At 37.7% G+C, this 26,356-nt stretch overlaps 1 protein-coding gene across 4 annotated transcripts in view; it reads right to left on the reverse strand.

The window, feature by feature from the left end:
• MND1 (meiotic nuclear divisions 1) overlaps positions 1–26,356 on the reverse strand; it is a 57,760-nt gene that overhangs the window by 23,496 nt on the left and 7,908 nt on the right. For all 4 annotated transcript variants that reach the window (XM_027676892.1, XM_027676891.1, XM_027676890.1 and 1 more), the window contains exons 5-6: positions 12,900–12,974; positions 10,957–11,071 (exon numbers count right to left, since the gene is read on the reverse strand). In XM_027676892.1, the coding sequence (XP_027532693.1) occupies positions 10,957–11,071; positions 12,900–12,974 (190 nt within the window). The remainder of the gene's footprint in view (positions 1–10,956; positions 11,072–12,899; positions 12,975–26,356) is intronic.

Consider the following 26,356-nt stretch of genomic DNA (forward strand, 5'->3'; position numbering starts at 1 on the left):
TGTCAACTCCTTTGAATCCAAAATAACACATCATTCTTTCCCCACACTCCAGTATCCCACACAACACTTATCCCCATGATATTAATCAACAAGTCACAATGCTTCAAGATTCATGACTACATTCAAGTCAATGCATAAATATGATTTCTCATTTAAATGACATCACAAATTCAACGGAACTATTTATACCGACTTCTTTTAGATCTGAAAAAAGTTTCAGAACTACAAGAAAAAGCACTGATGATTTTGAATGCTACCTACTAATCTATAACCATTTTGAAAGGCACAGGACACAATATAAGCTATTTGTGATAGAAAAATACTCAAGAAATTTTGATATACAAATGAATTAAATTAGCACTTCTGCTGCAACGTGTGTGTGTGTGTATATGCATATATATATATGTTTACTTGAAAATAAACCTGAGTGAATACATACCATAGTGCCAGTCTGTAGTGCTTGTCTGTATGGTGAGACACAGCAGTGCACAGTAAAGCTACTAAAGAGCTGATCCACATTGCTGGGAACACGCTTTTAAAGGGTCTGTAATCTTTGTCAGTGTGTTTGAAAAAAGTGTCAAGTCTCATCAGCAAAAACTCCTTCTGTCCCATATGAAAAGGTCACACTGTCAAATTTCATCAGGATGTACACAGGGTCTCCTTGAAAAACGTCGAACAGAATTTGTCAGAATTGCTACCAAAAAATTCCTCTATGCAAAAGACATGCTCTTGCACTTAAGTTTAGTATATTCATGTGCCTACAGAAAAAGACCATTTCCCTTTTAAATAGTGTACCTGAAAACCCACGCTGAAATCTTAGTGGCAGAACTAAAATATATCTATTCTTATCCAAAGACCAGAGGGAAGCAGTATGCTTACAAAACAGAAACAAGCATACCAACTTGATTCAGGGCTGATTCAGGGCTCCCTAACACCACTTTGTTTTTTTCAGTGGACAACTCCTTCCTCCCCACTTCATTCACTAATAAACTCCATATGTTCAGCACAGCTAAAGTGAATTCACAGCATCACAGAACATGCCAAGTTGGAAGGGACCCACAAGGATCATTAAGTCCAATCCTTAGCCCTGCACAGGACGATCCCCAAGAATCACACCATGTCCCTGAGAATATCATCCAAATGCTTCTTGAACTCTGTCTGGCTTGGTGATGTGACCACATCCCTGGGGAGCCCGTTCCAGTGCCCAACCACCCTCTGGGTGAAGAACCTTTTCCTAATATCCAACCAAACCTCCTCTGACACAACTTCAGGCCATTCCCTCAGGTTCTGTCACTGGTCACCACAGAGAAGAGATCAGTGCCTGCCCCTCCTTTTCCCCTCATGAGGAAATTGTAGACTGCAATGAGGTCTCAGTCTCCTCTTCTCCAGGCTCAACAGACCAAGTGACCTCAGCTGCTCCTCATATGGCTTCCCCTCAAGGCTCTTCACCATCTTTGTTGCCCTCCCTTGGACACTCTACAATAGCTCTTATAGTATCTTTCTTATATCATGGTGCCCAAAACTGCACACAGTATTCAAGGTGAGGCCGCACCAGTGCAGAGCAGAGTGGGACAATCCCCTCCCTCAACCAGCTGGCGATGCTTTGCCTGATGCCCCCTAGGACACGGGTGGCCCTCCTGGCTGACAGGGCACAATGACTCATATTCAACTTGCCATCAACTTGCAAATTTCTGAGCTGCTGAACTGCATTTTACAAGGAGGCCCATTCCAGGGCACCATGGTTTTTGTCCAGTTCTGGACTGCAATCTGCTGCATGCCTCATGTGTCACAGAAGTTGCAGAGAAGAGTCTGGAAGACATTGCAGGAGGTCCTCCGGTCTCTGTACCCACAACTCAATGCATTCTCAAACTTACCTATGCCATTTCTGAGGTATTTGTAGCCTGTTTTTAAGATTGCCAGTATTAGAGCTTTCACAACCTTCCCAGACAGTCTAATTTTGTGTTTGATTATTGCTACCATTAGTTTTTCACTTAATTTTTATTCCCTCTGCAATTTAAGGCTATTACTTATTGCCAGCTTCTCCAGGAACCTGAGTAACAAGCTATTCCTTTCCTTTTTCTGAAGGAGATACAGACATGCAAAATCCACCAGGAGCAACCTTCTTTTGAGCCCTAATTTTATAAATCTTTTTTTCCTCTTAGAATGTGATTGCTCAATGTCTGGTCTTTTAGCTCTACTCTGAACACTTAGTTATAAGAATATATGAATACTTTGAAATAAATTAGGTAGGATATGCAGGTTGGATATCCAACACCGACAGTGTTACGGCTGAAGCTGCACTAATGCCAGCTTGAGCAGGAAGATTATTTCATACATCTCTATGCTGGTTATACTTCTGCATCTTAGTATGGTGACTTTGCTTTACACAACAAAAATTCTTACATTCAACCTGTAAACTACTATAACCTCGATATCTTTTTTCAAACCCTCCCCCCTTAACTAACTGCTCCAGATCATTTGTGTAACACAATATCCTTGAACGCATGTACACCCACTCACCACTACTGAATTTTATTCAGTGTTTTTTAGACTATCTTTGCAATCTGTCATGCTCATTTTGAAATCCCACTTTGTCCTTTGTCCTCACAGTCCCTCCTAGTTTCATCATCTGCAAATGTAACCAGAACATGTCTTCTCTTGTATTATCCAGCTCATCGATCTAAATACTGAGCAGATGCACGACACAATAGACCACATTATAGAGCTTCATCAATTCTACATCCCTTTCTGATACTGAATTGCTAACAAATTATAAAGTAGTTTGAGATTCACACTACTCCTGTTTCATCAGGATTGTATTTCTCTAGTTTCCTTACCACAGTTTCACGCAAAACCAAGTCAAAACACCAATGACAAACTTCTCCCCATCTACAAAGGTCTCTTACACTGGTAGAGAAAAAAACTCTGTGTTCTTCTTGGTGTTCCCAAATTGGTTCTCCATTCTGGATTTTTTCCTGATATCCTGCTCTTTTCAGTGCAACTAGCTCATAAGATATTAAAGTGAGAGGGGAAAAAACCATTAGAAATACTCTCAAGTACACCACCACCACCAAGATTAGTCTTGTACTCATACAACCTGCCCTGCAAAAACTCTGCAGTTAAAAAGCACCAAAAAAGGTATCTATATTAGGAATATACCCTGATAATATACAGTCCTAATCTAGATAAACCCATAATGAAAACATAACATACCTGAAAACATAAAATATGGAAGATATCTGAAGATATGAGGCTGCCAACACATTTTTTTAAATAAGGCCAGGGAAGACCTCATTTGACAGTTCTGCAACTTAGCACTGAAGACAACAAACTAAAATCCACAATACCTTTCCTGACCTAATTTTGCATGTGGATGTCATGAAAAGATATAAACCAGTATGTTCCTTTGAATATCACTACCATAACTTTATCAAAACAGTCTGAACGAATGCTACCATACACAATTAACCTAGCAGGTCTAACACTGGGAGACAGAAGCAAAATACTCACTCCACAAAAGCCTTTTTGTTTCATATATAAATGATCTATTGATTAGTTCCATTTGACGCTTTCCTCAGGGCTTTAAAACATGGCCAAAATGGATTGCTACTGATCATTTCTAAATCAAGGAGTATCATAAATGTAGTCATAAGTAGCCATTTTCCACATCACTAATTTTATCAAGTGTCTACCATTCCTAAGCAGCTCAACAGCTTTTGCCATAAGGATTTACTGGCTCAGACAATAAACTATTCCCACATATTTCACCCATAACCCTCTAACTCTACATATTTTTTCTGTCATCCCAATATAAACAAATAAGAAACAAACAGGAAGAACAAAAACAAGCCTTGTGAGTGTTTTCATTTCATTTCAACAAAGGATAACTTGCCAGAGTAGCAAATGTATTTAAGCATGGTGTTACATATGTTACCTATAGATTTGATCTTCCAAGTGGCTCTTTTCTGAGTGTCCAAGTAAAGACCCAATGACAAAACACAAGCTGTGTTGTTTGCTTGTTGGTTTTTTTTGCTTAACCAGCTAAAACGCAGCTTCATTTTAAAGCAAGTTGGCTTAAGTTGACACCCTCTAAGAAAAATAGTCTTGCTAGAATGTGCTTGAAGTATAGAAACAAAAGTATGCACGTGTCTAAACATTTTAGGGCAGTTTTTCGTTGCAGAGTAACCTCTTATCTGGAGTCCAAACACAGAGACAGAGAAATTCTCTGAAATGCAGAGAATAAGGGCCTTTTGCTGAAAGCCAAATGCCCCTTCTGAACTTAAGCTTCCCAGCTGCAGCCAAAAGCCCCACATTTCACTTTAAGCTTTGTGCCTTAGGTATATATGTACAGGTACATCCTAAGCTGCCCAGTTTTTCCTGGTCACCCTTCACTCATTATTCTTCATGGCTGTTGTATTCTCCTTTCTTTACAAGGGCCAGATGCTGCTCACCCATTTACCTACTCCTGTTCCTGCCTCATTTTTTCCCAGATCCATTTTCTAGCAGTTCAACTCACTGCACAGCTTGCAAAGATGTCCTTTGAAAACTTGTCACCTGACGTGCTCCTAGTTGATCTGAGGATCCCTGGTTGCTCTTCAGGGCAACTACCACAAAACAGACAATTCTGTGAGGTGCATGATAAATTTCACATGTATGAGAGCTTTCTGAAGGCAGCAAAAGACTCCATCAGACAGACCTGTTGGGTGGAAAGAGAGATTTCAAAGACCTCAGGAGATTCCATCATTAAAGAAGGGTATCTATACCATCTGTTCCTACCTTGAGCTGACAACTTACTTTTATCACTGGTGAACTGCAGCACAGGAATGATGGGCCAAGGTGAGAACTCTTGAACCTACTTTTGTCAGGGAAGGTCCTTTAACCACCACATTATGGCCTCTGGTAATCACAGCCAGATTATGCTTTGCAAGTGTTTGCTCTCTCAAAGGACCAGCATTTTCAATAACTGAAATGCAAACAAGTTTCCCTTGACTTTCAAGATAAAAAAAAATTGGAAGGGCTGAAGATAAAGGAACATATATTCTGCTTAACCTTGCAATTTCATCTCGCTTGCTATGATTACCAAAGGAGTTTGGAATATCAGTGATCCAAGTATACATTTGTAATTCCACTCATCAATTTTACTTAACAGTTAAAATTTTACTGTTACTATATGTAACTATGTTTTCACGGAAGTACATTTATTATTCCTAATTCTTCCTAGAAATTATGTTTAGTTTAGGGAAAACATTTTGATTTATCTTTTAATGTACCTTTTGAAAAGGTAATTTAATTTGCCAACCTTCCAACTGAATGACAAACCATTCTAAGAACATTACAGAGAGCAAGGAAAACAAAATTCTTAGCTTGATGCAATTAGTTGAGTAAATGTGTTCTTTCCTTATTGCTGCACATCTATATATACTCTGCTACTCCATGAAGAAGTAGGAAAAAGGGGTGGGCATATGGGCTGTGTGGTTTTGTTTTTATTAGTAGCAGATAGTCTACAAGTTACATACTGGAACATACATTGTCTATTTCCTGTCATATCCTCATTCAGATCCTCGAGAGATGAATACACTAAATATACAATACCCTGAAAGATGAGACTAAGTAAAAAATGAGTGCTTGCTTTTAAAATTTTTATTTTTCTATGTACTTTTAAGCAAGTGTCTGGTTCACTCCAAAGAAAGATTAGTTTAACCCTCTAAGGCTAATATAAATGTGAGCGAAGACACTAGTCTAACTTCAGCAGAATGACTAATTTCTAAATACAGATCTTTATTAATGGTATTGTTGCATAAACTGTAAAAAGCACAGCTTGCCTCTCAGATGCCAGGTGCATATTTCCTGGTCAGCAGCTAGGAAACATCCCTTTAATTGCAAACTGAACATACTGGATCTAGAGGTGATTAAAAACACATTTTGTCTATAGGCTCCACCTGCACCCTATTGATATTGGTGGCACCTAGACCAGGCTTATAATTATTTGTAGGCATTCACTTTTCCAAGTGAACCATTACATTTTTAAAAACAGATACTTTATTAGTTCAATAACTGAAACTGCTGACAAGGCTTTTTTTCAAGTAAACTTTCTGATACTTTTTCTGAACAATCATCTTTGCCACAAAATATAAAATAAAATCCATTCAACCCTTACCAGCATTCTGATGAATTTTGACTAAAACTGATGCAACTCATTTTAAAGCCTCTCCACTAGCCAGGATAGTCTAATCTTCATTTAATTTCTTCACTAGTGTTTCCTTTCTGGGAACAGGGACTATTCCCAGTATTAGTAAGAAACCCCCAAAAGTATCCAGCACTTGGTACTAAGTTTGTGTAACATGAAGTACATCTGCAAATGTAACAAAGTTTCTAATTTATTTGAGCATAACAGAAGAGAATAGGGGAGTGTATCAACAAAAAAAAAAATCCCTCTCCCTCCTAAAAAAACAACTCCCAAACTGTGCACCCCACAAAATCCAGCAGGTAAATCAACATTAACTTTTCAGCATTCAGCCTTCAGATATTAAGATGAATGAAGAAACTGAAAAATTCAGAACTATTTTCTCATACTGTCTGTATATCCTGATATAATTCTTCACAACAGTTTGTCAAGCTGAAATTTTCAGTGTTTAGAAACATCAGAATTAGAAATTTTTGAAGCATCTACAATGAAAAAAGGCACTTTCAAGTACATACTACATATAACATAATATTTCCATGGTATTTCGTAAAGTCTGGATGTTATCCCAGAATTTATTTTCATGTATCCATTAGTTTTAGAAGATAATCTAACACTGAAATGGACTGGTAGTGATGCCTCTGAGATCACACATTCAGAGAGTCAAAAGGATATCTGTGGTTTGAAATCACATTCATTTGAATCACTTGCCTCTCTTACTACAGGATAAAAATAAACAAAGAGAGCCAAAGTAAAAAGGCTCTCATCAAAATTGCTACATGTGTTGTATCTGGTCGTTTGCTAATTTTTGAGAATACGGCTTGTCTAAACATGTTACGATCATTGTTATAAAGGTAAAAGCCTAGATAAAAATTATCAGCAACTGGACATTCTAAAACCATGCTAAATTAAAGAGGAATTCTAACAGGCAACATCTAAGACAAGCCCCATAAATATTAGCAATCGTACCACACAAAAGTCACTTACTCCAGTCAGTATGTAACTCTTTCTGAGACAGCTGTCCTATGCAGAGGCACACAGTAACCAAAGCACAGCTATTGTGAAAACAAACAGCTAAGACCCAACAATCTTTTAATAAAACTTAAATCAACATTCCCCTATTTACAGTGAAAGAACAAGAAGTTGGAAATTCTAGAAATGTTTATTTTACAGTGAACATTGAAAAATGTTTAGCTGTTTCCAGTTACAAGCTGAGCAACTCAGAGTACAGTCGCCATCATTTATACAGTTATGTCGTCAGACAAACTTTTCTATAAAATCAGTTATGACAAAAATGTTATTAGCTCCCTAACATCTCTCTCTGGCAGGCAGAAAGAATTAAACTTACGCATCAGGTTAATCTTGATGTTACATGCAGCTTTTTCTGCTGACTTTATAAAATCTGAAGAAATTATGAACTACTGTTCATATTATGAACATTATGAATCATGCCTTTGTCCTCTACCATAATCTTTAGAGAATCTAGCAGCATCACACGTATCCAACTGCATACATGCATGCTATGTCACATAAGCTTTTCTACTGGAGGAATCTCTCTACAATGGCTGCTTTCTCATGAGAATATCTTCCACCCTACATAAACATGCCTCAAAGCTGAGAAACAAGGGTTCCATCCTGAACCATCTGAAGCAGGATTACAAGTTTAATAGAGAAGTATAAAATGCCACTTTTTTTTTTTTTTACTTCCAGTGACTGTTGTCAGTTTTACTGCCTTTAATGTTGAGAAATAATTTATTACTCAATCCTAACTCACACAAGATGTCTTAAAGATTGTTTCCAAGTGGCAAAGACAAACTTCAATCACTGAATTGCAGAGGTCATTAGGAAAAGAAAACCTCATATTTTGCTATTCTATTTTTACAACACCCTACCTGTAAAATGGCATTACCCAAATATATCCACAAAACCAGACTATTATGTAGCTAGTGGTCTGGCCCTAAATCTTGTTTCTTTTGCTATTTACTCTAGTTAGTTGTTATATAAAAATACTGAAAGTCTGTGTTCAAATGCTGTAAACTTGGGTAGGCGTTAAGAGTTTATACTTCAATGCACTTCTAACACAAAAGACATGGAAACTAAGCCAAACCATACAGCAAAACATTTGTAACTGATATGAAGAGAACAAGCAGTGAAGTCAGCAAAAAACAGAGTTAGTATTTTAGTATTCCAATCTGCCCCCTTATGAATACGCATTATAGTATATTTAGTTACATGGTCAAACTTGACTTTCCCACCACAAGATTCAGGAAGCAAGACAGATGTTCTGTTTTTAGCTGAGTCTTCAGATATTTGCTATGAATCATCCAAACTTTGTTTTGACCCTGAAAATAATATGTGTGTGTGCGTGTGTGTTTTAATAAGGCTTACCACTGTGCAATAGGTTTGTTTCTGCAATACTCCTTCGAGGGAATGAGCAACTAAAAAGACACAGGAAAGCATTCACCAAATTTGAAGGCCACTGAAAACAGATGACAATTTGATACAGCCCTAAAATACCACAAGAAGAACCAAAGCAGCTCTGTGATATGGGATGAGAAATTAATAGAGTGAAATTTTATACTAGACATCAGAAAGATTTCCTCAGAGGTTGAAGTCATTAAGGAAGAAGAAGGAAAACCCAAATGTAGAACGTGAGAACTACCCATTACAAAACACATTTTATTGAACAATCCAACTCTTTTTAAGAGTGTGATTTTATAACGTAACCGCCATCTCTAATTTCTGACTCTAAAATAAGGTAATTTAGAGTTAGAAATCTGCTCAGGTGATCTAACTGAAAATAATCACAATTATCTTAATTGTACAGAAGTATAAAATCATATCACTCGCAGTTCAAAAATACTTTAAAATCTGTGAATGAGTAACTTTTATTATAAGGTTTTTCTGTGAAGCAGCAGCCGTAACTTTTATGTCTAGCTGAATGCCTTCCATTGCCTGAGATTCTTTATTGCCTTCTTACAATAAAACCCATAACTTCCTACAGCTTGTTTTGCCTTTGCATTTTTCCGCACTCTGAAAGAAGAGAAATACCCCCCAACCCTTTTTTCCCCTTGCCCTCTTTCCCTTAAAGCCTGTAAAATTCCATTCAGCTTTGACACAGACCTTAACTCCCCCAAATTGACATGACCATTTATTCACTCGTACATTGCCAGCAACGATGTGCACTACCAGTTCAATAATAACTGACAAAACATATAATGAAGCAGAACCATTTTTAAATTAAAGGTCAAGGACAAATTAATTTTGAAACACTACTGCATTTGCCCCTGCAACAGCGCTAACCTCACCAACTCCCTTAATTGCTCATGCCTCCCTCACAGAAGTTCACATGGACCTTCTACATACTTTAACAAAAAAAACCCCAAGCAACCAAACAAAAAAAACCGCAACAAACAAACAAAAGACAAGAGCATAAGTGAAGTAAATAGGTATTACATTTCTTTCTCCTTCCCTCTTTCCTGGATATTAGTCTCCACATTGCCAACTAATGCAGTTGCCCTAGCATTCAAGCTGTGATTTGCCCCCTTGTGCCTGCTATTCAGGAACGTGCTCACCATAACTAGTTCAAAAAAGAGGCTCCTCAAACCATTCAGTGCAATGCTTACTGTAAGGGTACCTCAGCAGTTAAAATACCTGACATTACACATCCCTCTGCTGTCAGTATCTGCCTAACCTCGCTCATTTTTACAGCTGGAATCAGCTGGAATGTGTCTTGTCCTCAGGAGAGCAGGCAGCAAGGGATTTACAGCACAGTAACTAACCTCAGGTCTCAAGTTTGCTTATTCCCTGGCATACCATTACATCCTTAGGGAAAGATAACACAGCTGACAAAAAATGTCACAGCCCCTCAAAATAAATAATATCTGTCCAGATTTGGTGTGTGCTGCCAACACTGTTTATGTTCCTGGCTTCCTCTCAGAACATGTCTAAAGCAGTGGACTTTGTTAGAAGAATAAGGAAAGAGGAAGATTCAGCCACATATCTGTTCAGAAAAAGGACTCTGCCTGTTTCTCATCACTCTGTAGCAGCATGTTGGCATTACAGCAACATGCAGTGCTGCTTGGGTAGCAATGTAAGAGCCTAATAAATAAAACATGAAAGTTGCAGTAGAGAAAATTCAATAAAATTTCATGCATGCTTTTCATTTTTCATGCTAAGGATCAGAATATTAAGTACATTTCAGTGCCCAATTTTGTATTAAGTATTAAAGTCACTCATCATTCCTTGTATTCCATTAGAATTAGAAACTCCAATCAAAGTCCAGCATGTCAGAGACAGTACAGTCAGTCAACAGTGTGATATCATACTTTCATATGTGATAATTAAGCATCTCTAATGAAATGCTTATGTTCTAAATAGATAAGACAAAGTAAGTACCTGTTTTGCCAGCATGGAACTGAAGGTAAGTGGGAACCAGACACTACTCTTCCTACACACATTCTAGGGTTCAGCACAAGTTATAGAATTAATATGGTTCTAGAAAGAATGATCCTGATATTAAGTCTAAAGCATCAGTATTTTAATTATGGGACTGTTTGTTAACTGCTCAGTTGTTGGCAGAGTAAATATCAACAAACCCCCTCATATATAATATAACAGAACATAAAAAGAAATGGTCTGTGTACTGTTTTGTATTGCTCAGCTTTAAAAAGAAAAGCAGCTAGTTTTTGACTAACCTCTGCACACCAGATTTTAAGCTAAAGAAGTGCAGACCTTTTCACACAAAAGATCACTTTAAACAATACACAACTTACGCATTTCTTCAACAACATCTGGATCACATTCTCTGTATTTGTCTACTTCTGCCTTTAGCTGCTCTTTTTTCTGCCGAAGGGCAGCAAGTTCCTCCATTAGAGCTGCACGTTCTGCCTGAGGATTCAAAGTATGTTGGGAGACACACACAAAAAAATACAAATGTTAAAAAGAGTAATTATCACACAGAACATTTTTTAAAAATATACATAAATTTAAAAGCTGCTTTCACTACTGCTTTCTGTCAATGAACCACTTGAGCATTTTATTTTATTACGCAAAATTCTCAGTGACACTCGATATCCAGTACAAACTGGAAGGAAAAAAAATTAAGGCCAAAATGGATAAACAAAAGAACAATTTTCTACAACCTTTGAACTCAATGAGATTTGACAAACTCCAAAGAGATCTCTTAATTACTGGGCTTAAAGGTTGAATAGTATTTAGGAGTGCTAGTCTTGTAATTAAAGACAGCATTACAGAAAAACCTACCATCTACCCTTCCACAAACTGATATCTGTGTATGAACACCCTCTGAATTTATTTTTCTTATTTGCCCACACCACTTGAGAGCAGTGGTCTCAAAAATAACCTCAGATATTTATGACATGGTAGTCTGCTGGGAGTGTACACAATATCAACCTCAAAGGTTCTATCGATCAATAAGAATCTGCAGACACTGACTCAACATGAGCTCTCCCACAGCCAACTCAGCACATACTTCTAATTCAGTCTGTAGTTACAAACACTGTAACTGGCTGATACTCAAATAACTCATGCCAGGGCACTGGGTAGCCTAAAAGAGCCAGATATCACTAGTTTTGTAAACCATCAGGTGTTTTACCAGTGGAAATCTCCACGGCAGCCCAGCAGTGTGAGGTGTTCATGGGGGTGGGGTTTTGATTAGGTTTTGTTGGGTTTTTTCCCCCCAATATTCCATATTCCCAGTGCTTTTGCCAACAGTGTGGATTCAGCATGTTCTGAAAATGCAGAATGAATGGAAATCAAAAGTTTCCAGATGTTGAGGTATGGAGGTAAGATACTCAGAGACCTACATTGTGATCTAGATTTTTCAGGACTTCTTCCTGATTATAATCAGGAACCAAAATATTGGAAACATCAGCCAGAACAGGATTTCCAGGACCAATAGCTTTCTGTAGGGCAGGACACATGCTGGAGCAGACCAAATCTGGAACAGTTCATTTAGAAAGATGACAAGCACAACTGTCAGAAACCCACCCACGATTCCCTAATTACAGTCCACTGCGTGTGAGAGGTCAGGATGCATAAAGAATCACCGTTAAAGGTACTGGCAAAAAGCAAGTTTTAATTAAATTTGTGAAAGTGAGACTTCAACAGAGTTTGATGGCAAGTTTCACTCTATTACGTACTAGATAAAGGAAGCATACATAGGAAAAACCTACAGTGTTTCTATAAAACAGTTTGGATTCAAAGATTTGGCACTTTACTACAAAATTCAATTCCTCCTGAAAGCTTCTGGCTGTCCCTGTTTTATGCATTTATTTACTGGACTTCAGAAAGAGCATTGCAGTGCAAATCTGCAACACAGAACACCATATCAAGTATTTCTAACTAATATGGTGCTTCATAAATATAGCAAACATAAAGCCTAAATATTATTTTGTAGAGTCAACAGCTTCAGCGTGCAAAGAGCACCAGGCTTACATGGCTGCTCAGAACAGTAATTTAGCAATCTATACTACAAATAAGTTTTAAAAAAACAACTCCAACATCTAAATTTGTCGTTACTAGATTTGGCAGTTCAGCAATCATCGGCGACTTTGGTACATACCTCTGGGTAGTTCAAGTTTTAAGATATTTTTAAATCTGAAAGTACCTGGAAGGACTACACTACTACTTCCAAGAAGTGCATACTTGTAGCCCTATTGCCTTGTAGGATTGCCTCCCCCTCAAAGCAACTTACAGTATCTTCACGTCCAATTTTTGATTTCTTAATGCTTTTTTGTAAAGCCTCTTTTTTCTGACTGCTTTCAGCAAACTGGTAAAGGAAACAAAGAACAAAATCAAACTTTTTCAGTAACATATATTAAATATACCTATAAAATATGTATATATATTAATATATTTAAATAAACAAGTGGATATACCCTTTTAAGATACATATATTTATAACTTATGCAATAAAAATAAACAGAAAATAAACACAAAAGCACCCAAATATAAATCCGAGGCTCTGAACCACAGAGAAGAATTACAGGAAGCAACTTAAAGTCTAAGAAATTTTTGCTACGGTAGCACATAATCTCTCATGTTCAGCATGGGACCAAAATCATGCCATACCATGATCTGGCATCTCTATGCAAAGGACTCCATAATATGGAGGCCTTGGATTAGATGATTTCCTTTGGTCCTTTTCCAGCTCTCCCTATTCAATGGAAGCAGTGACAAAAGCTGTAGCAGGTCCACCTGCTCAGCAGCTGACACTGGTGTTCCCAAAGTCTGGTATGCTACTGGCATGGCCCCAATCCCTTTTACATGCTGGTGAACAGAAGCCTCTATAGCTCAAAGGCCTGTAAAGCGATGGCCCCTTTTTACTGTGCTCCCTCACACTCCTAGACCTCACAGAGTTCTCCTCCTTCACGCCTGAGGTAGAGGAATCTCACAGAAGTCACATCTCACAGGGCTGGTGTGAATACTTCCGTTTTCCTGTTATTCCAGGACAAATAAATTTGGAAAGAGAGATCTCTCTCCATTAACCTGCCACCCGTCTTGAACCAGCCCCTTCCAATTTAGTTGGCAGTTTTCCAGAGATACTTTGGAAATTTTTTTAGCTGAGCAGGTCATATGACTTGACACATACAGAGCATCGGACAAAGCCCCTTGAAATATTAAATGAGATGAATGAGAATTTAAAAATATCCGAAGTAATAAAATATAGTTTGAAAACCAGTTACTGCATTTGAAATCAATACAAAAGGGGAAAAAAAAGAAAGAAAAAACAAAGGAGAAACAATAGCATGCTTTTTAAGTACTTTCTGGTTTAGTTTCAAGATGCTCCAAGCACCAGTCAGGTAGAACATTAGTATATCAGACTAATTGTGAAAACAAGGATGGCTGTCAGAGCCCAGGTTTTATTCTGCCCTAACCCAAAATCCCTCACATGAAGCCTCCACTTCTACATTCCCTTTCTTACTGAGGATCCCACTGAGTGGAAAAGCATTCCTAGACATTTCTTGGAATCCCTAGCCTTGATAATTTAACCATATCATTTATATCATGCAGCTGAAACACCAAGGCCCCATTCATACAAAGCAAACTGAATGGTTTTGGACCTATAGTCACTTCAATTTCTATTGAAATTAATGTTCGGTTCGTATTTTCAGAAACACATATTAAAAGTAAATGCATAACAAATATCAGACAGAGCTTATTGCCAAGTCTTGGAGATCAGCCAGAACAGAAAAGCCAGAAAAGAAACTCCATCCTTGTGGTCCAGATAGATTACGACCCAGCCCAACTGCAGCTCACTGGGTTTAGTGGTTCCTTTTATAGTTCAATTTTTGAATATAATTACTCTTTCTGTGTTCATGCATGTGTAAGCATACATACAGATAAGAAAGTTTCCTTTCTAAAAGAAAGTTTTAGTTTTTCTTCAATTTACATAGAAAATATACTAATGGTAAGACATATATAATTTGAGGAAAAATATGCCCAGTTATTTAGTTATTGCTCTCAGTGAGAGTAACCACAGAGACAGTGTAGGTTTCAGTATGTGGCTTGAAGTACATCAACGTCTTAATTTTGGTGGATAGCTAAACAGTACTCCTGCTGGGCTTTCCAAATTCTTAAAAAATTAGGTGCGTTAGTCCCCACATTATGCCATACTAAACAGAGGGATTATACAGTTCAGAAGAGGACAAGGACTCAGGTGCAGTTTGCAGTTCACAAAGCCCAGGGAAGACAAACGCCAGAACACACATCATTTGGCACCTCTGAACAAAGAATTTTTCTGAAACAAAACTGGCAGAGGAGGTAGAGAAGACAAGGAGCTTTTCTAGGCCCTTATACCACAAGTGCAAAGAAGAAGCTAACGCTCTCTGCAAGAGAGGCCATAAAGGTGTCGTTTTCCCTGTTTTTTCACACTTATGAAGTTCTAAAGGAATTTTTCTGCATTCACTAAAATGGATGCACAGAAGGAGCCCTCAGAGCATTGCAAGTCATAAAACCTGGTTTCCAGCTTGGAAGCATGTTTCACAGTATGGCATCTTATTATTTTCTTGATCCTCTATATTCTACATAATTTAATCATGAAAGAGACACTAATGACAAACTCTGGAGATAAAGACATTTCTTAGATTCTCACCTAAATAACACGCAAGATTGTTGTGCCATGAGGTTCATCTGCCTAAAAGCAAAGACAATTTTTACACAATCTTATTTAAGATTTTGCTTTCTTCTCTCACAGATTTTAATTTTTTGGATGTTTTGTATTTTTTTAATTGTCCTCACAACCAAAAAATTTACAAAACAAAATGAAACCACAGCTCGTTGTGTATTATTTGGAAGTCACAGTGACTATCCCCATGACAACAAACAAAAGATGAGGATAAGGAAAGGAATAGCTGAAGGCGGCAAGATATTGAAGAAAAGCTAACATAGGACAAGGATACAAAGGGTAGGAACAGATGGCGAGGGTCTGTGCAAGGAATCTATGACAAAGGGAGAAGCAGGAAGGCTTGGATACAGAGGTGGTAACACAGCTGAAAATAACTGTAATAAGAGAAGGAAAGACAATCAGCAAGGATAAAGGAATCTGAGGAAGGATGTATACAGATGATACAATACTTAACTGAAAGGTAAGGGCAAATGGCAGATGACAGCTGACAGGTTATAGGGCAATAAAAGAAAAAGCAGAATTTGCAAGCGTTGTGTATGCATGATAGCAGAGGATGACATCTGGACAAATACGGTAACTTACTTTCCCACTCACCAGTTGTAGAAAAGCCTGATTGCAAAGAACAATAGTAGCAGATGGAATATTTCCATCTTTGGAGCAACCTTGGGACATTTTTCAAGGGAATTGGCAAACAATTTCTCAACGGACATTGAGAGAATGTGACTCAGAGAAATGTGACTCCTGCCAAGAGCAGTGAGACTGATCTAGTGAAAAAGACTGTCTCTCCTCTATGTCTCTTGAAAGAGATGACTGGTCTGACACATGAACAACTTTGTGCCACAAGTGTAAGTGACCAGGTACGGAAAAGAAGTACAGAAAGCGTCATGTCTCCAGTCTATCTGACTGCTCTGAATCAGCATATGATTAAGCAAGATGCAAGAAAGTGGCAAAAATATCATTTAGGGGAAAACTGTTCAAAGAATGAGGGGAAACTAAATAATTAAAAATTAAGAAGTTAAAAAGATTCTTCACAAGAGTATTTTCAGTGTTTTCACAACACTGTGGGAGCCTGCAAGAAGACAGTTTAATGAAGAAAGTAACTAACATCTATAAAACAGGAGATTTGGGGAACAGTTTCTTTAATTTTACAGACCAGTGTGGTCAATTAAGTGACCATTGGCCTAGCTTAGACATTAATTCAATCCAAAGTCCCCCAAAGGGATGATTTTTCCTACTCTGCAAAGGCTTCCCAATGTTTAGCCATACATTTGTACAGCAGTTTGTGTGTGGAAAGTGCTACGTGCTGATGATAACCATCAGTTCCATCACAGGCCTTGGGATCTGGTTTGTATCAAAGGATACAGATTAGACGTACACACATAATTTATAATATACTATGAACACATTAATATCAGGGTTCCACTTCAGTAAGTCAGTGCTGTACATCTGGAAAAGGAACATTTAACCCCAACACATAACAGCAGCAGTTTCAGTTCTATTCCTTCTCAAAACTTGCCTGATAGACTTTTATTCTAGAATAAAAAACGATTTCTTTTTTTCTCCAGCAAAAGTTTTTGTTGGTTCTATGCCTTCTGGTTCCTAGTTCTTAACCACTCTAACCACCATTATCCCACCAAACATGTAGCTTGTCTCACTAGCATATTAAAATATCTACAAACCTCATGTAAGCCATGCAAACACATACTCTGAGTATGTTCAGTGGACAAGAATCAAACCAAGGTCTCATATGCTAACCACCAAGAGCACTCACAGCTGTTAGCCCACTGTCACTATGGTCTTAAAGAGAAATATCATACATTTGGTTTTCTTTCAGCCAAAACACTCAACCAAAAATGGTATTAAAAACTACCGCTATTGTGAGCACCACTCACTGTGGCACTACAAAAGAACAAAAACATCCATTTTTTAATTTTTTGTAACTTGCAAAGTTATTTACTTTAGGTTTGAAGCTCACTGTGCTTTGTTTCAGGCTAAAGGCAAGGCTAGTTTTCTTTTGGCTTATACAAAAGGAGTTCAAGAGTTTTAGGGTGATATTTGCAGTTGGTAGGTGTATTTCTTTCCTACATTAACACTAACCCACTACTGAAAAACTTAAATGGAATTGACAGACAGCACAGAGAGAAAGTACTTCAAAGCATTCCTCTAGATTCTAAAGACAGATAACAAAAAAACTGAAGCCAAAAAGCAGCCTAATAATATATAGAGAGCAAAAATGCAAAGATTAACAGCCAAAGAACAACCTGGAAATATTGAAAACAGACCAGTTGCGTAAGAAGAAAGGCACAGAATGCTGCAAAAAGAAACCACTCAGCAATTACTGTTGACTAAAACAATAAAACTTTCAAGAGGAAGAAAAGTTCCAAAGGGTAACAGATTGAAATGCAGAACTGCTTTCTAAAGTACTACACTAAGTAAGCATACAGCTACTTCTTTTACGTACATAGTCACAAATACATACTTCCAAGGGCCTCCAAATAGACATAAGCAAACTTTTCAGTCAGCTAGTTGTGGTCACAGCAGAGTACAGAGCTCCACCGTGGCCTGCAATACTGCAGCTTCTGCTCTGCTCTCAGGATGCAGTGCATCACCCGTGAAATGTCATTTCTCCATATAACCCATCCAGTGAACTGAACTATAGTAGGAGCAGCTACCAGGTCCACTGGGACTTTAATCAGGGATGCGATGCACCCTTAGTGAGGCAGAGACAGCAAACATACACTTGTTATGTAAATACAATTAAAAGATCTATTTTTTTTTTCTTTTAATGTTTGTGAAAGGAAGAGAAAAGCTGCATGCAAGGTCTTACCCCAAGTCACTCGAAGTTATTTCAGCAATATGAAGTAGTGCTTTGTGTTTGCTGGGACTTAGAAGGAGCAACTAGGAGACTGAAATAGTTCCGGAAATACAGGTAAGAACAAGAGTAGAGATCAAAGCAATTTGGAATAAGAATTTGAACTCAGAAACTGAAAAATAAACAAGATTTTTTTCAGTAAGAGAACACCATAAAATGGATGAAAAACAGACTGTAGAAAAAGAGAAGAGTTAGGGCCCACCATATTTCTGTATTCATAAGAACTTTTTTTCTTAAATACTGCATTATAGGTATACTGGAAAAATGTTCAATCCCAGAACACTCTTCTCTTTATGTATACTACAAATGTTACCACGTAAAGATTACCTCATTTTAAATGAAATCTTTGAAAGAGTCAATTCAATAACTTGGGAGAAAGTAGGGAATAAACGTAACTTTCTGGAGAAAAAAGAGACCCATAACACATTATATTTGCTATTCAAAATGAAAGGCTGGTGCACTGGTTTTTTAAAGTGAATAATACCTGTTCCAAAATATCATACTGCTAATCCTGCCAGTGTGCAAGTTCTGTCTTTTTAATGAAGTACTGAAGAGGTAACGAGTGGGTATTTTTTTTGGTTTAGGTCTGTAGCTTATGTCAGTGATTAAAAAAAAGTATCAGACACACATACTAAATAAATGAAGGGGTTTTCAGGGAACTAACTGAATAAGTATCAGAGTCTCCATTCAATTGCCCTTACAACTAAGCACTACAAAGATTCTCAAAAAATAATAATTCCAAAGTTAGAACTTTGCACTCATAAGCAGTATTTATGTGTTTTGCTTGAGTATTCACGTGGGTAATACTGACTTACTTGCCCCTCCCACAAACATAATCAATTTTGTATTCCAAGAATAAATTTAGTCATATAATCCTGATTTACTTAGCATGCTAACACGTAAGAGTGAGAATGAAGTATCACATGGTAAATTAGGCATGGCTCTATTCTCAGGTCATATTGAATAGGAGAGGAGTCATTTTTCTTTTTGGTAAATAAAATAGAATGTGGGTTATCTAGAAAAAAATAAGTGAGGAATTCCCCCTCTGCTGGAACCTTCATCCACCTGGGTACAAGCTTTATATTGCTAGTTTTAATTATGTTAAAGATTATTCCTATATAGTAAACCCCTTTACATTAAAACTAGTTTTTAATTCAATTATTTTCAATTTTTTTAGATTTGCCATAATAATTACGTTAAAGTTTACTAAGAGAAGTCTTGTCATGAGCTTTTGTTTTTGCTTCATTCATTTGCAACACCATTTGATAAGTACTAGTTATGCAACAGAAAAAAACCACCCCAGGCCAACCTCCTTAATAGACAAAAGGTGAAAGAAACAGTTGTGCAGGCTGAATAAAAGAACTGAATTTCTCTGGCTGCTTTCAGAGTTGGCATAATTGGCACGACCTGAGGGACAGATGGCTGTCTACTCAGAAACAAATACCAAGTATGCCCCAATCAACCCCAAAAAACCCATCCCAAAACAACAAAAAAACAGCTGAAACACCTTATTCTCCAACACTGTTTCACAAACGCAAGTAGTCTAACAAGGAGAGCTGAAAGAGCTTCGAAAGACATTCACATGACTGACAAAGCTATAGAAAATTTGAATACCTGGACACGAAGGATATAATTGTTACTACATATTAGTGTATTTACTAAACCCAGGAAGTCCAAGGTGGTAGTTAACAGGTCTGTTCAAGGCAAAAAGAACATTGAAAAACATTTTCCCTTAAAAAGAAAGGGAGAGAAAGAAGAAAAGTTTTAATTTTTCCCTAAAGGGCTTTTAAAGATTGCTATCCTAAGCAGCTGGGCTATACACTGACAATGCCTTCAGGGACTAAATACAGACAGTCCCAAGATAAAACACATTATTCATCTGATATTCCCTGAGCTCAAGTCCTGCTTTAAGACTACAAAAAACAAATCAAACTTTATTCCACAGACTTTTAAAAATGCCCAAATTCTACACTGAGATATTATCAGTAAAATAAAAAGCGTCAGTAAAATACATCTATCAAATTTCAGAGTTTTGACAGCAGTCTTACAAATTCACTCCTTCTGCCAATTTCATCATTTTTAAGTAATGCTCAGACAGATAACCAAGTCATCAACAATTCCTGATACAAAGAACAGTCTTTGATGGAATTACCATGTGTTCAAAAATAACGAGCTGTTTGGCTGTTATAAGGAAGACCTTTCCTCTAAAGTCTCCCTGTTCAAAATAACTTCACACATTTTGGTTTTATACTGTTTTTTTTCTAATTATTTTTTTAATTCCTTTCAAAAGAAGAAAATGCTATGAAGGGAGACTTCTATAATTGCATTCTGTTAGTTTATTTCTGCATGTGTGCTAATTTTCTAAAATAAAATATGCTTTATTAATTGAATTACAAGATTTTAAGGTGAAAGTCAAAGTTCAAATTAAATAGGATTATGACTAACTGTGTCCATCAAATCCAGCTTTGAAAGTAGTATTGCCTCTGCCCTATCCCTAGGCTGAAAGCTCCTGGCCTTATAGCAGAGGCAAACTTCCAGACAGCACAGAACACTTAACGCTTTAAACTTCCTTGGGTTTCTGTTGATATGCTGAACTGTCACTCACACCTGCCATGCCCACTGTGGGGCACAGGGAGACATGCAGGGCTGCGTCTGTGTTAGCTCTGACCGCGCTTCTGGAGTGCGAGCCCCGTGTTTACTCCCAGTTTCTTTTCATTTCAGATTAACAATTTCATTGCAGTGTCAGGGCCAGTATGCAAGCCTCTTTGAAAAGGTAAACTGTGAGATTATATCACCCAAAAAACTGACAGTTTCACAGAAAACACTGTTTGAAAAACCTGTTGTTCTTTCCTGCATTATATAAGGAGGAATATATAACATACACTAGTGGGGGACGGTAACGATATATCCTTTTTAATATAAGAGGAATCTTCTTCAAACCTATTTTATAATCTTTAGAGTTCCTACAGAGGCAGCGTTTTTTAAAAAAAATTGCTCTTAAATCATGCCGATTTTACCTTATGCTCATCCAGAAGGAAGGAAAGGGAAATCTACACTTCACAGTTGCCATCAATCTAGTTACATATGAACAGCTAGTAAAAGGAAAAGCATGAAATTCAACTAATGAACACCAAATTATGAAGTTGCTTAATTCTAACAGAAGCCTCCGGAGTATTTTTAGAAGTCTGCCATGACAGCAGTAACTAAGCATAATCTCCAGGGCTTTGTAGCATGCCATAAAACATAATTCCAGAAGGCTCTAATAAGTTACAGCATTAGAAGAGTATTCTCTGCTGGACATTTTAGGACTTACTAAATTCAGAATCATTTCAAGGCATCACCATTTTTCACGTGCAAGATGCAAAGAGGTAACGAAAACCCTGGACTGTTCAAATAAAATGTTATTAGCATTTTCCAGGAGACTAATCCAGGGAATAAGCTTTACAGGATCAACAAACAAACCAGCATAGATAAAATCAACGTATTTGCAATGTTTAAAGGATGCAAATTCTCAGCCTCTTGTTTTAAAGGGAGCTCTACACTGCTCCAGCTCCCTCTGGATGGTATGATGTTAACTAGTCATTCCATACCAGTTTTGCAGTGGGCCTTTTCTTTATGAGTCTAGTCCTTTAGTTCACATAAAGTGTATAGGTGAGTGAAAGCCTGCAGCAGGGAGGGGTCACTAATTGCCTCTGTTGGGAGAGTCAATACTACGCAAGAGAAAAAAAAAAGTGAGGCAGAATTAAATGGAATCACCCAGCACACTGGGGCTGCAGATTATCAAAATGGCCAAGCTGACCCAAGGAAGAATAACTAAATAAATAAGTAAGGAGAAAGCTAAATGACATGTCCTCAAATAAGAGGGAAAAGGGGAGGCCCAGCATGGATATGGGAAGACTGCTCTAACAGCTTAGTCAACACATTGGGATCCTGCCTATGTATTAAAAAAATCACAGAATGTTAAGGGTTGGAAGGGACTTTAAAGATCATCTGCCATGGGCAGGGATGCCTCCCACTAGATTAGGTTGCTCAAGGCCTTACAATGGGCATTAAAAGAGAGACGTCTTTAGCAATTAGACTTTTATTTTTCCTGGAAAGGGACAACCTATTATATTTTCTTCAACCTAGTAAAATTAAATTGTAAGCATACATATATCTAATCAATGAATGAGAAAAATGCCTAAATAAATAATTCCTAACACAAGTCACAGGCATTAGTTGCAAAAGTTCTGATGTACTTCTCTGTTTTAGAGGACAATTCTTTAACTATGCCACCTACTCCCTATCATTAATAAAATATATACAAAAAGATAGCGCTAAGCTTTTCTAAAAGGTATTTCAGCAAAGCTTAAAATCATGATAAACCTTAAGACACTTTATGCCTGCAAGTCCTTTATTTTCGATAAATGAAAAAAGTTGTTTTAAAAACACACTGAATACTGCATTACTACAGCTTTTCAACTTATCATAATGTGAAAATCTTACACCCAAAAAAATAACCTGTTCTATCAAAAGCATTAGGTCATGGATTCTAAAGGTGTTGCACATGCACCTGTAAGGATAGCTCATCACTTCTACGAGGCACAAAAACCCCACTGACATCCTGAATTCAGACCCATCAGAGGCTGAAAATTGCAAGAGAGACCTGAGGTATGCAAGGAGCTCTGTTAAGGGCCAATGGTGTACCATCTGCTGAGGTACAAAGCGATGTGAAAAGCTTGCTTCACAACAATAGGGCCTGCAGGCACTCCCTGCTGATTCAAAGCGGCAGCCAGGGCACACATCTTGTCTAGCAGCTTCAGCAATGTCACTCGACTCCAAGCACCATCAGGCCTGTTACTCCTCACTAAAAATGACATCTCCACAGATTTGTACCTCCATTCAGGATTGCTTTTAGCCAGCCACCACTGAGCATCGGTACCTACTTGCAGTCCAGAATCAATCAAACTGTGTGGAAATACCCCAATAACTGAGTGAATCAAATGGATCAAGGAAGAGGCTTCTCAGACTGAAACAGTGTGGGCAGCAGAAGTTTCCTGAATTTCAGTCAGTGGTCTCAAGCAGACTCTGTTTAACAACTTCCCAAGCAGTAACCCAGTCACAGTATTTAAGGAGGAAAAATATACCTAAAAGGATAGAAATAAACCCAAACTGCATCTTGAAAGAATTTTCTGGTAGTTAAAACTCAAAATTTTCTGTGTGCATTCTAAACAAACATGTTTCTCTCCTTTTAGTTGTGTTGTCAAATATCTACAGGATGATTCAAGCCACATTACTCACAATATGGTTATTTTTCTCCATTAACTATTTTCAAACAATGTGCATTCCTAACATAAGCATTTCCTAATATAGCATTGCCTTAGGTTATTTTTTTACTAAAATAAATCCTTTTGCTTTTCATCTTTCAATGCTCATAAGTACAATCAATTTGATACATATGAAGTCACTTTATTTCAACATGTTGGTTTTTCGGTGTTTTGTTTTGTTTTAAACTAGCTGCCAAATGAGAGTTAGGATGTATTGACTTCTAAATACTTCCCTTGGCTCAATATGTGAGTCCTGGGAAGTGAAAATCCCTCATCTTACCAACCCTAGGGCAGGGATTTCAGGAATGAAACATCAACTAATCCTTTTTATCTTAACTAACACTGGCCCAATGCAATGTTTGGTGGGAGAAAAAAAATTGCCAGAAACTCTCAAGTCTCTGTTACTCATGAGTATTTTGATGCAAGCACAGGAAACAGCACGAAAAGTCCATCCTGTATCCTGCTCGCAAAGATTCTGTTCAATCTTAGTTGCAGTGCAACGTGACACCATCCTGCTCTCAGTTGGAACAGCAGCTCTAATACTGTTTGCTGTTAAACTTTCCCTTGCAAAGTCTAAGAATACTAAAGATTAACCCTCAGGAAAGCAACACCAGGAGAAATAAGGTGAGACAAACAACAATAACACAGTGAAATGAACAGGTTTGAACTGAACAGTGAAATGAACTGTTAAAACACCAGACTGAAGAAAGGAAGCAAACTGGTTGTTTCCCCAAGCTATTGGACTACAGTGCTCCCAGTACTCTCAATAATTACACTAACAACGACAACATCTTTGAAGTACTTGGTATTTCAGGTCCCTATCTGCTAAAAGTACTACATTATGCTATGGCAATCCTCTGTAACCTTATGGTTTCAAAATATATGTCTGTCATACTGAATGCCAGACACTCTTCAGTGTCACCAAGGACCATTGAAATTGCTTCTGCCTCCCTTAGGCCCTGCTGTGTCAGTACTAAACCTGCCCTGTGCAACTCCAGCTGAGATGCCCTCTGTCACACTGGCCATGGCAGACAATGTGCTGGAGATGAGACACTCCTCATGGCTTCTGAGGATCATGGTTTGCAGACTCATCAGCCCATGTGAGACAAAGGCTCACTGTTACTAGTTACTTCAATTAATGCTTAATTGAAGCCACTACAAAGCAAAATGCAAGCCAGCATTAAATCACCTAAAACAGTTGCAAGTGTTTTACCCAAGACACAGATGAAAAAATGAAAGAAAATCTAAACTGAATCTGTTTATACTAAGGCTACATCAGAAAGGTTTCTCTTTTCCTCACTCATTGATAGGCCATTTCCTACCCGATAACACTGTTGTCAAGTTTTTGGCTGCATACATGTCTTCTCCTCTTTAGCAGGTAACACATCCTTCACATTCATGTCCCTTCTGCAACAACACATACAGCAGAACAATACAAAAACCCAAATACACAAGGGAGCTAATTGTACGAAATACATTAGCAGCTCTTGCCCAAGATTGAACATGGCTGTCATTAATACGCTGGAGCTGCTCATCTCCAGTCTCCTCATTTTATGCAGGCTACACAATCAACAAAAAGCAGTGGAATCACCAATAAATGATGATCTTTCTGTTACATTGTGTAAGTCAAATTCTTTGTTAGTTTAATAAAAACCCCAAGCATCCAATATTGTTATGCCGAGAATAAAATCTCATTTTATCTAACTATAACTGATCACAGGTTATTCAAAGCTTCAGAATACAACAGGAAAATACTGATAAAGAATAAAACCGTATCCTTTCACCTTTTCTTATTAAAGGAAAAAACCCACAACCTAACCACCCCGTCAGTAGAGCTTCCACAGTTCTCTGGACAGGTGAGGTTCCATTAAAAATTTCTTCACTTATAAACATTGTTAAAACACTATTTCTCAGTCCACACCCTTGCTATAGTTTCACCATCTCATAGCTGTACCCATCTAACTAAATGCAACTTCCACATGCAAACAAACCAAATGTGTGTATAAACCCATCTAACCACAATGCAACTTCCAACTTCTTTCATTTTTTCAGTGGTCCCCTTCACAGCTGCATAAGCATAACCAAGAGATGAAGAACAAGCATCTGGTAGAAGGCATAAACCTTTAAGAGTAATCATGTCACTGCAAACCAAATCAATACAAACTCCACAGGCACCTACTTAGCAATTCTCTTACTCTGTGAGCTATCGGAGAAAACTGCAGCAGAAGCATCTGCTGTCCTTGCTTTTCAGAAAAACAGGAAGAAGTCCAAACAGTAACTCTGGGTTAGAGGGCAGCACCAACATCCTAATCCTAATTAGATCAGCACAAATTTGCCATATATATAAGTTCAGGGGTTAGTGCCCCTCTCCAAACACCTGCCCCCACAAAAGCAAGCTGAAAGATGGGGTCAGGGAGGGGAGCTGTCAAGAAACTTTAGCATTATTTTTAATTGTCATATCTCTGCACAAAGGGATCACACTAATAATGTCATATATCCTTATAGAAAAAAAAATCTAGGGTATACCAGAAGCCCTGTGAAGTGCAACTTCAAACATGTGGGCAAAACTGGCTTGCTCTTCATCATGAATACTGAGTCAGACTTCTTTGCTATTGAGTAAATTGGGGTGTGGCTTATTAATCACTAAAAAATCTGAAACAAAAGAACTGTTTCAAGAACAGTTCCCAAACCAGCCTCCCCACAATCACAAGTTCTGTAAGATACAGAATGTATGAGCAACTTGGCTAGAACATGCTGAAGTATGCAGGCAAAAGGTCCTGTAGCAGGTCCAACCTGTCAAACCTAAGCCTCAGCGATATGAATTAACAGAAGGATTTGCATTACAG

Source organism: Neopelma chrysocephalum, unplaced genomic scaffold (genome assembly GCF_003984885.1).
Source record: "Neopelma chrysocephalum unplaced genomic scaffold, ASM398488v2 Primary Assembly neopelma1_42b, whole genome shotgun sequence".
NCBI lineage: Eukaryota > Metazoa > Chordata > Aves > Passeriformes > Pipridae > Neopelma > Neopelma chrysocephalum.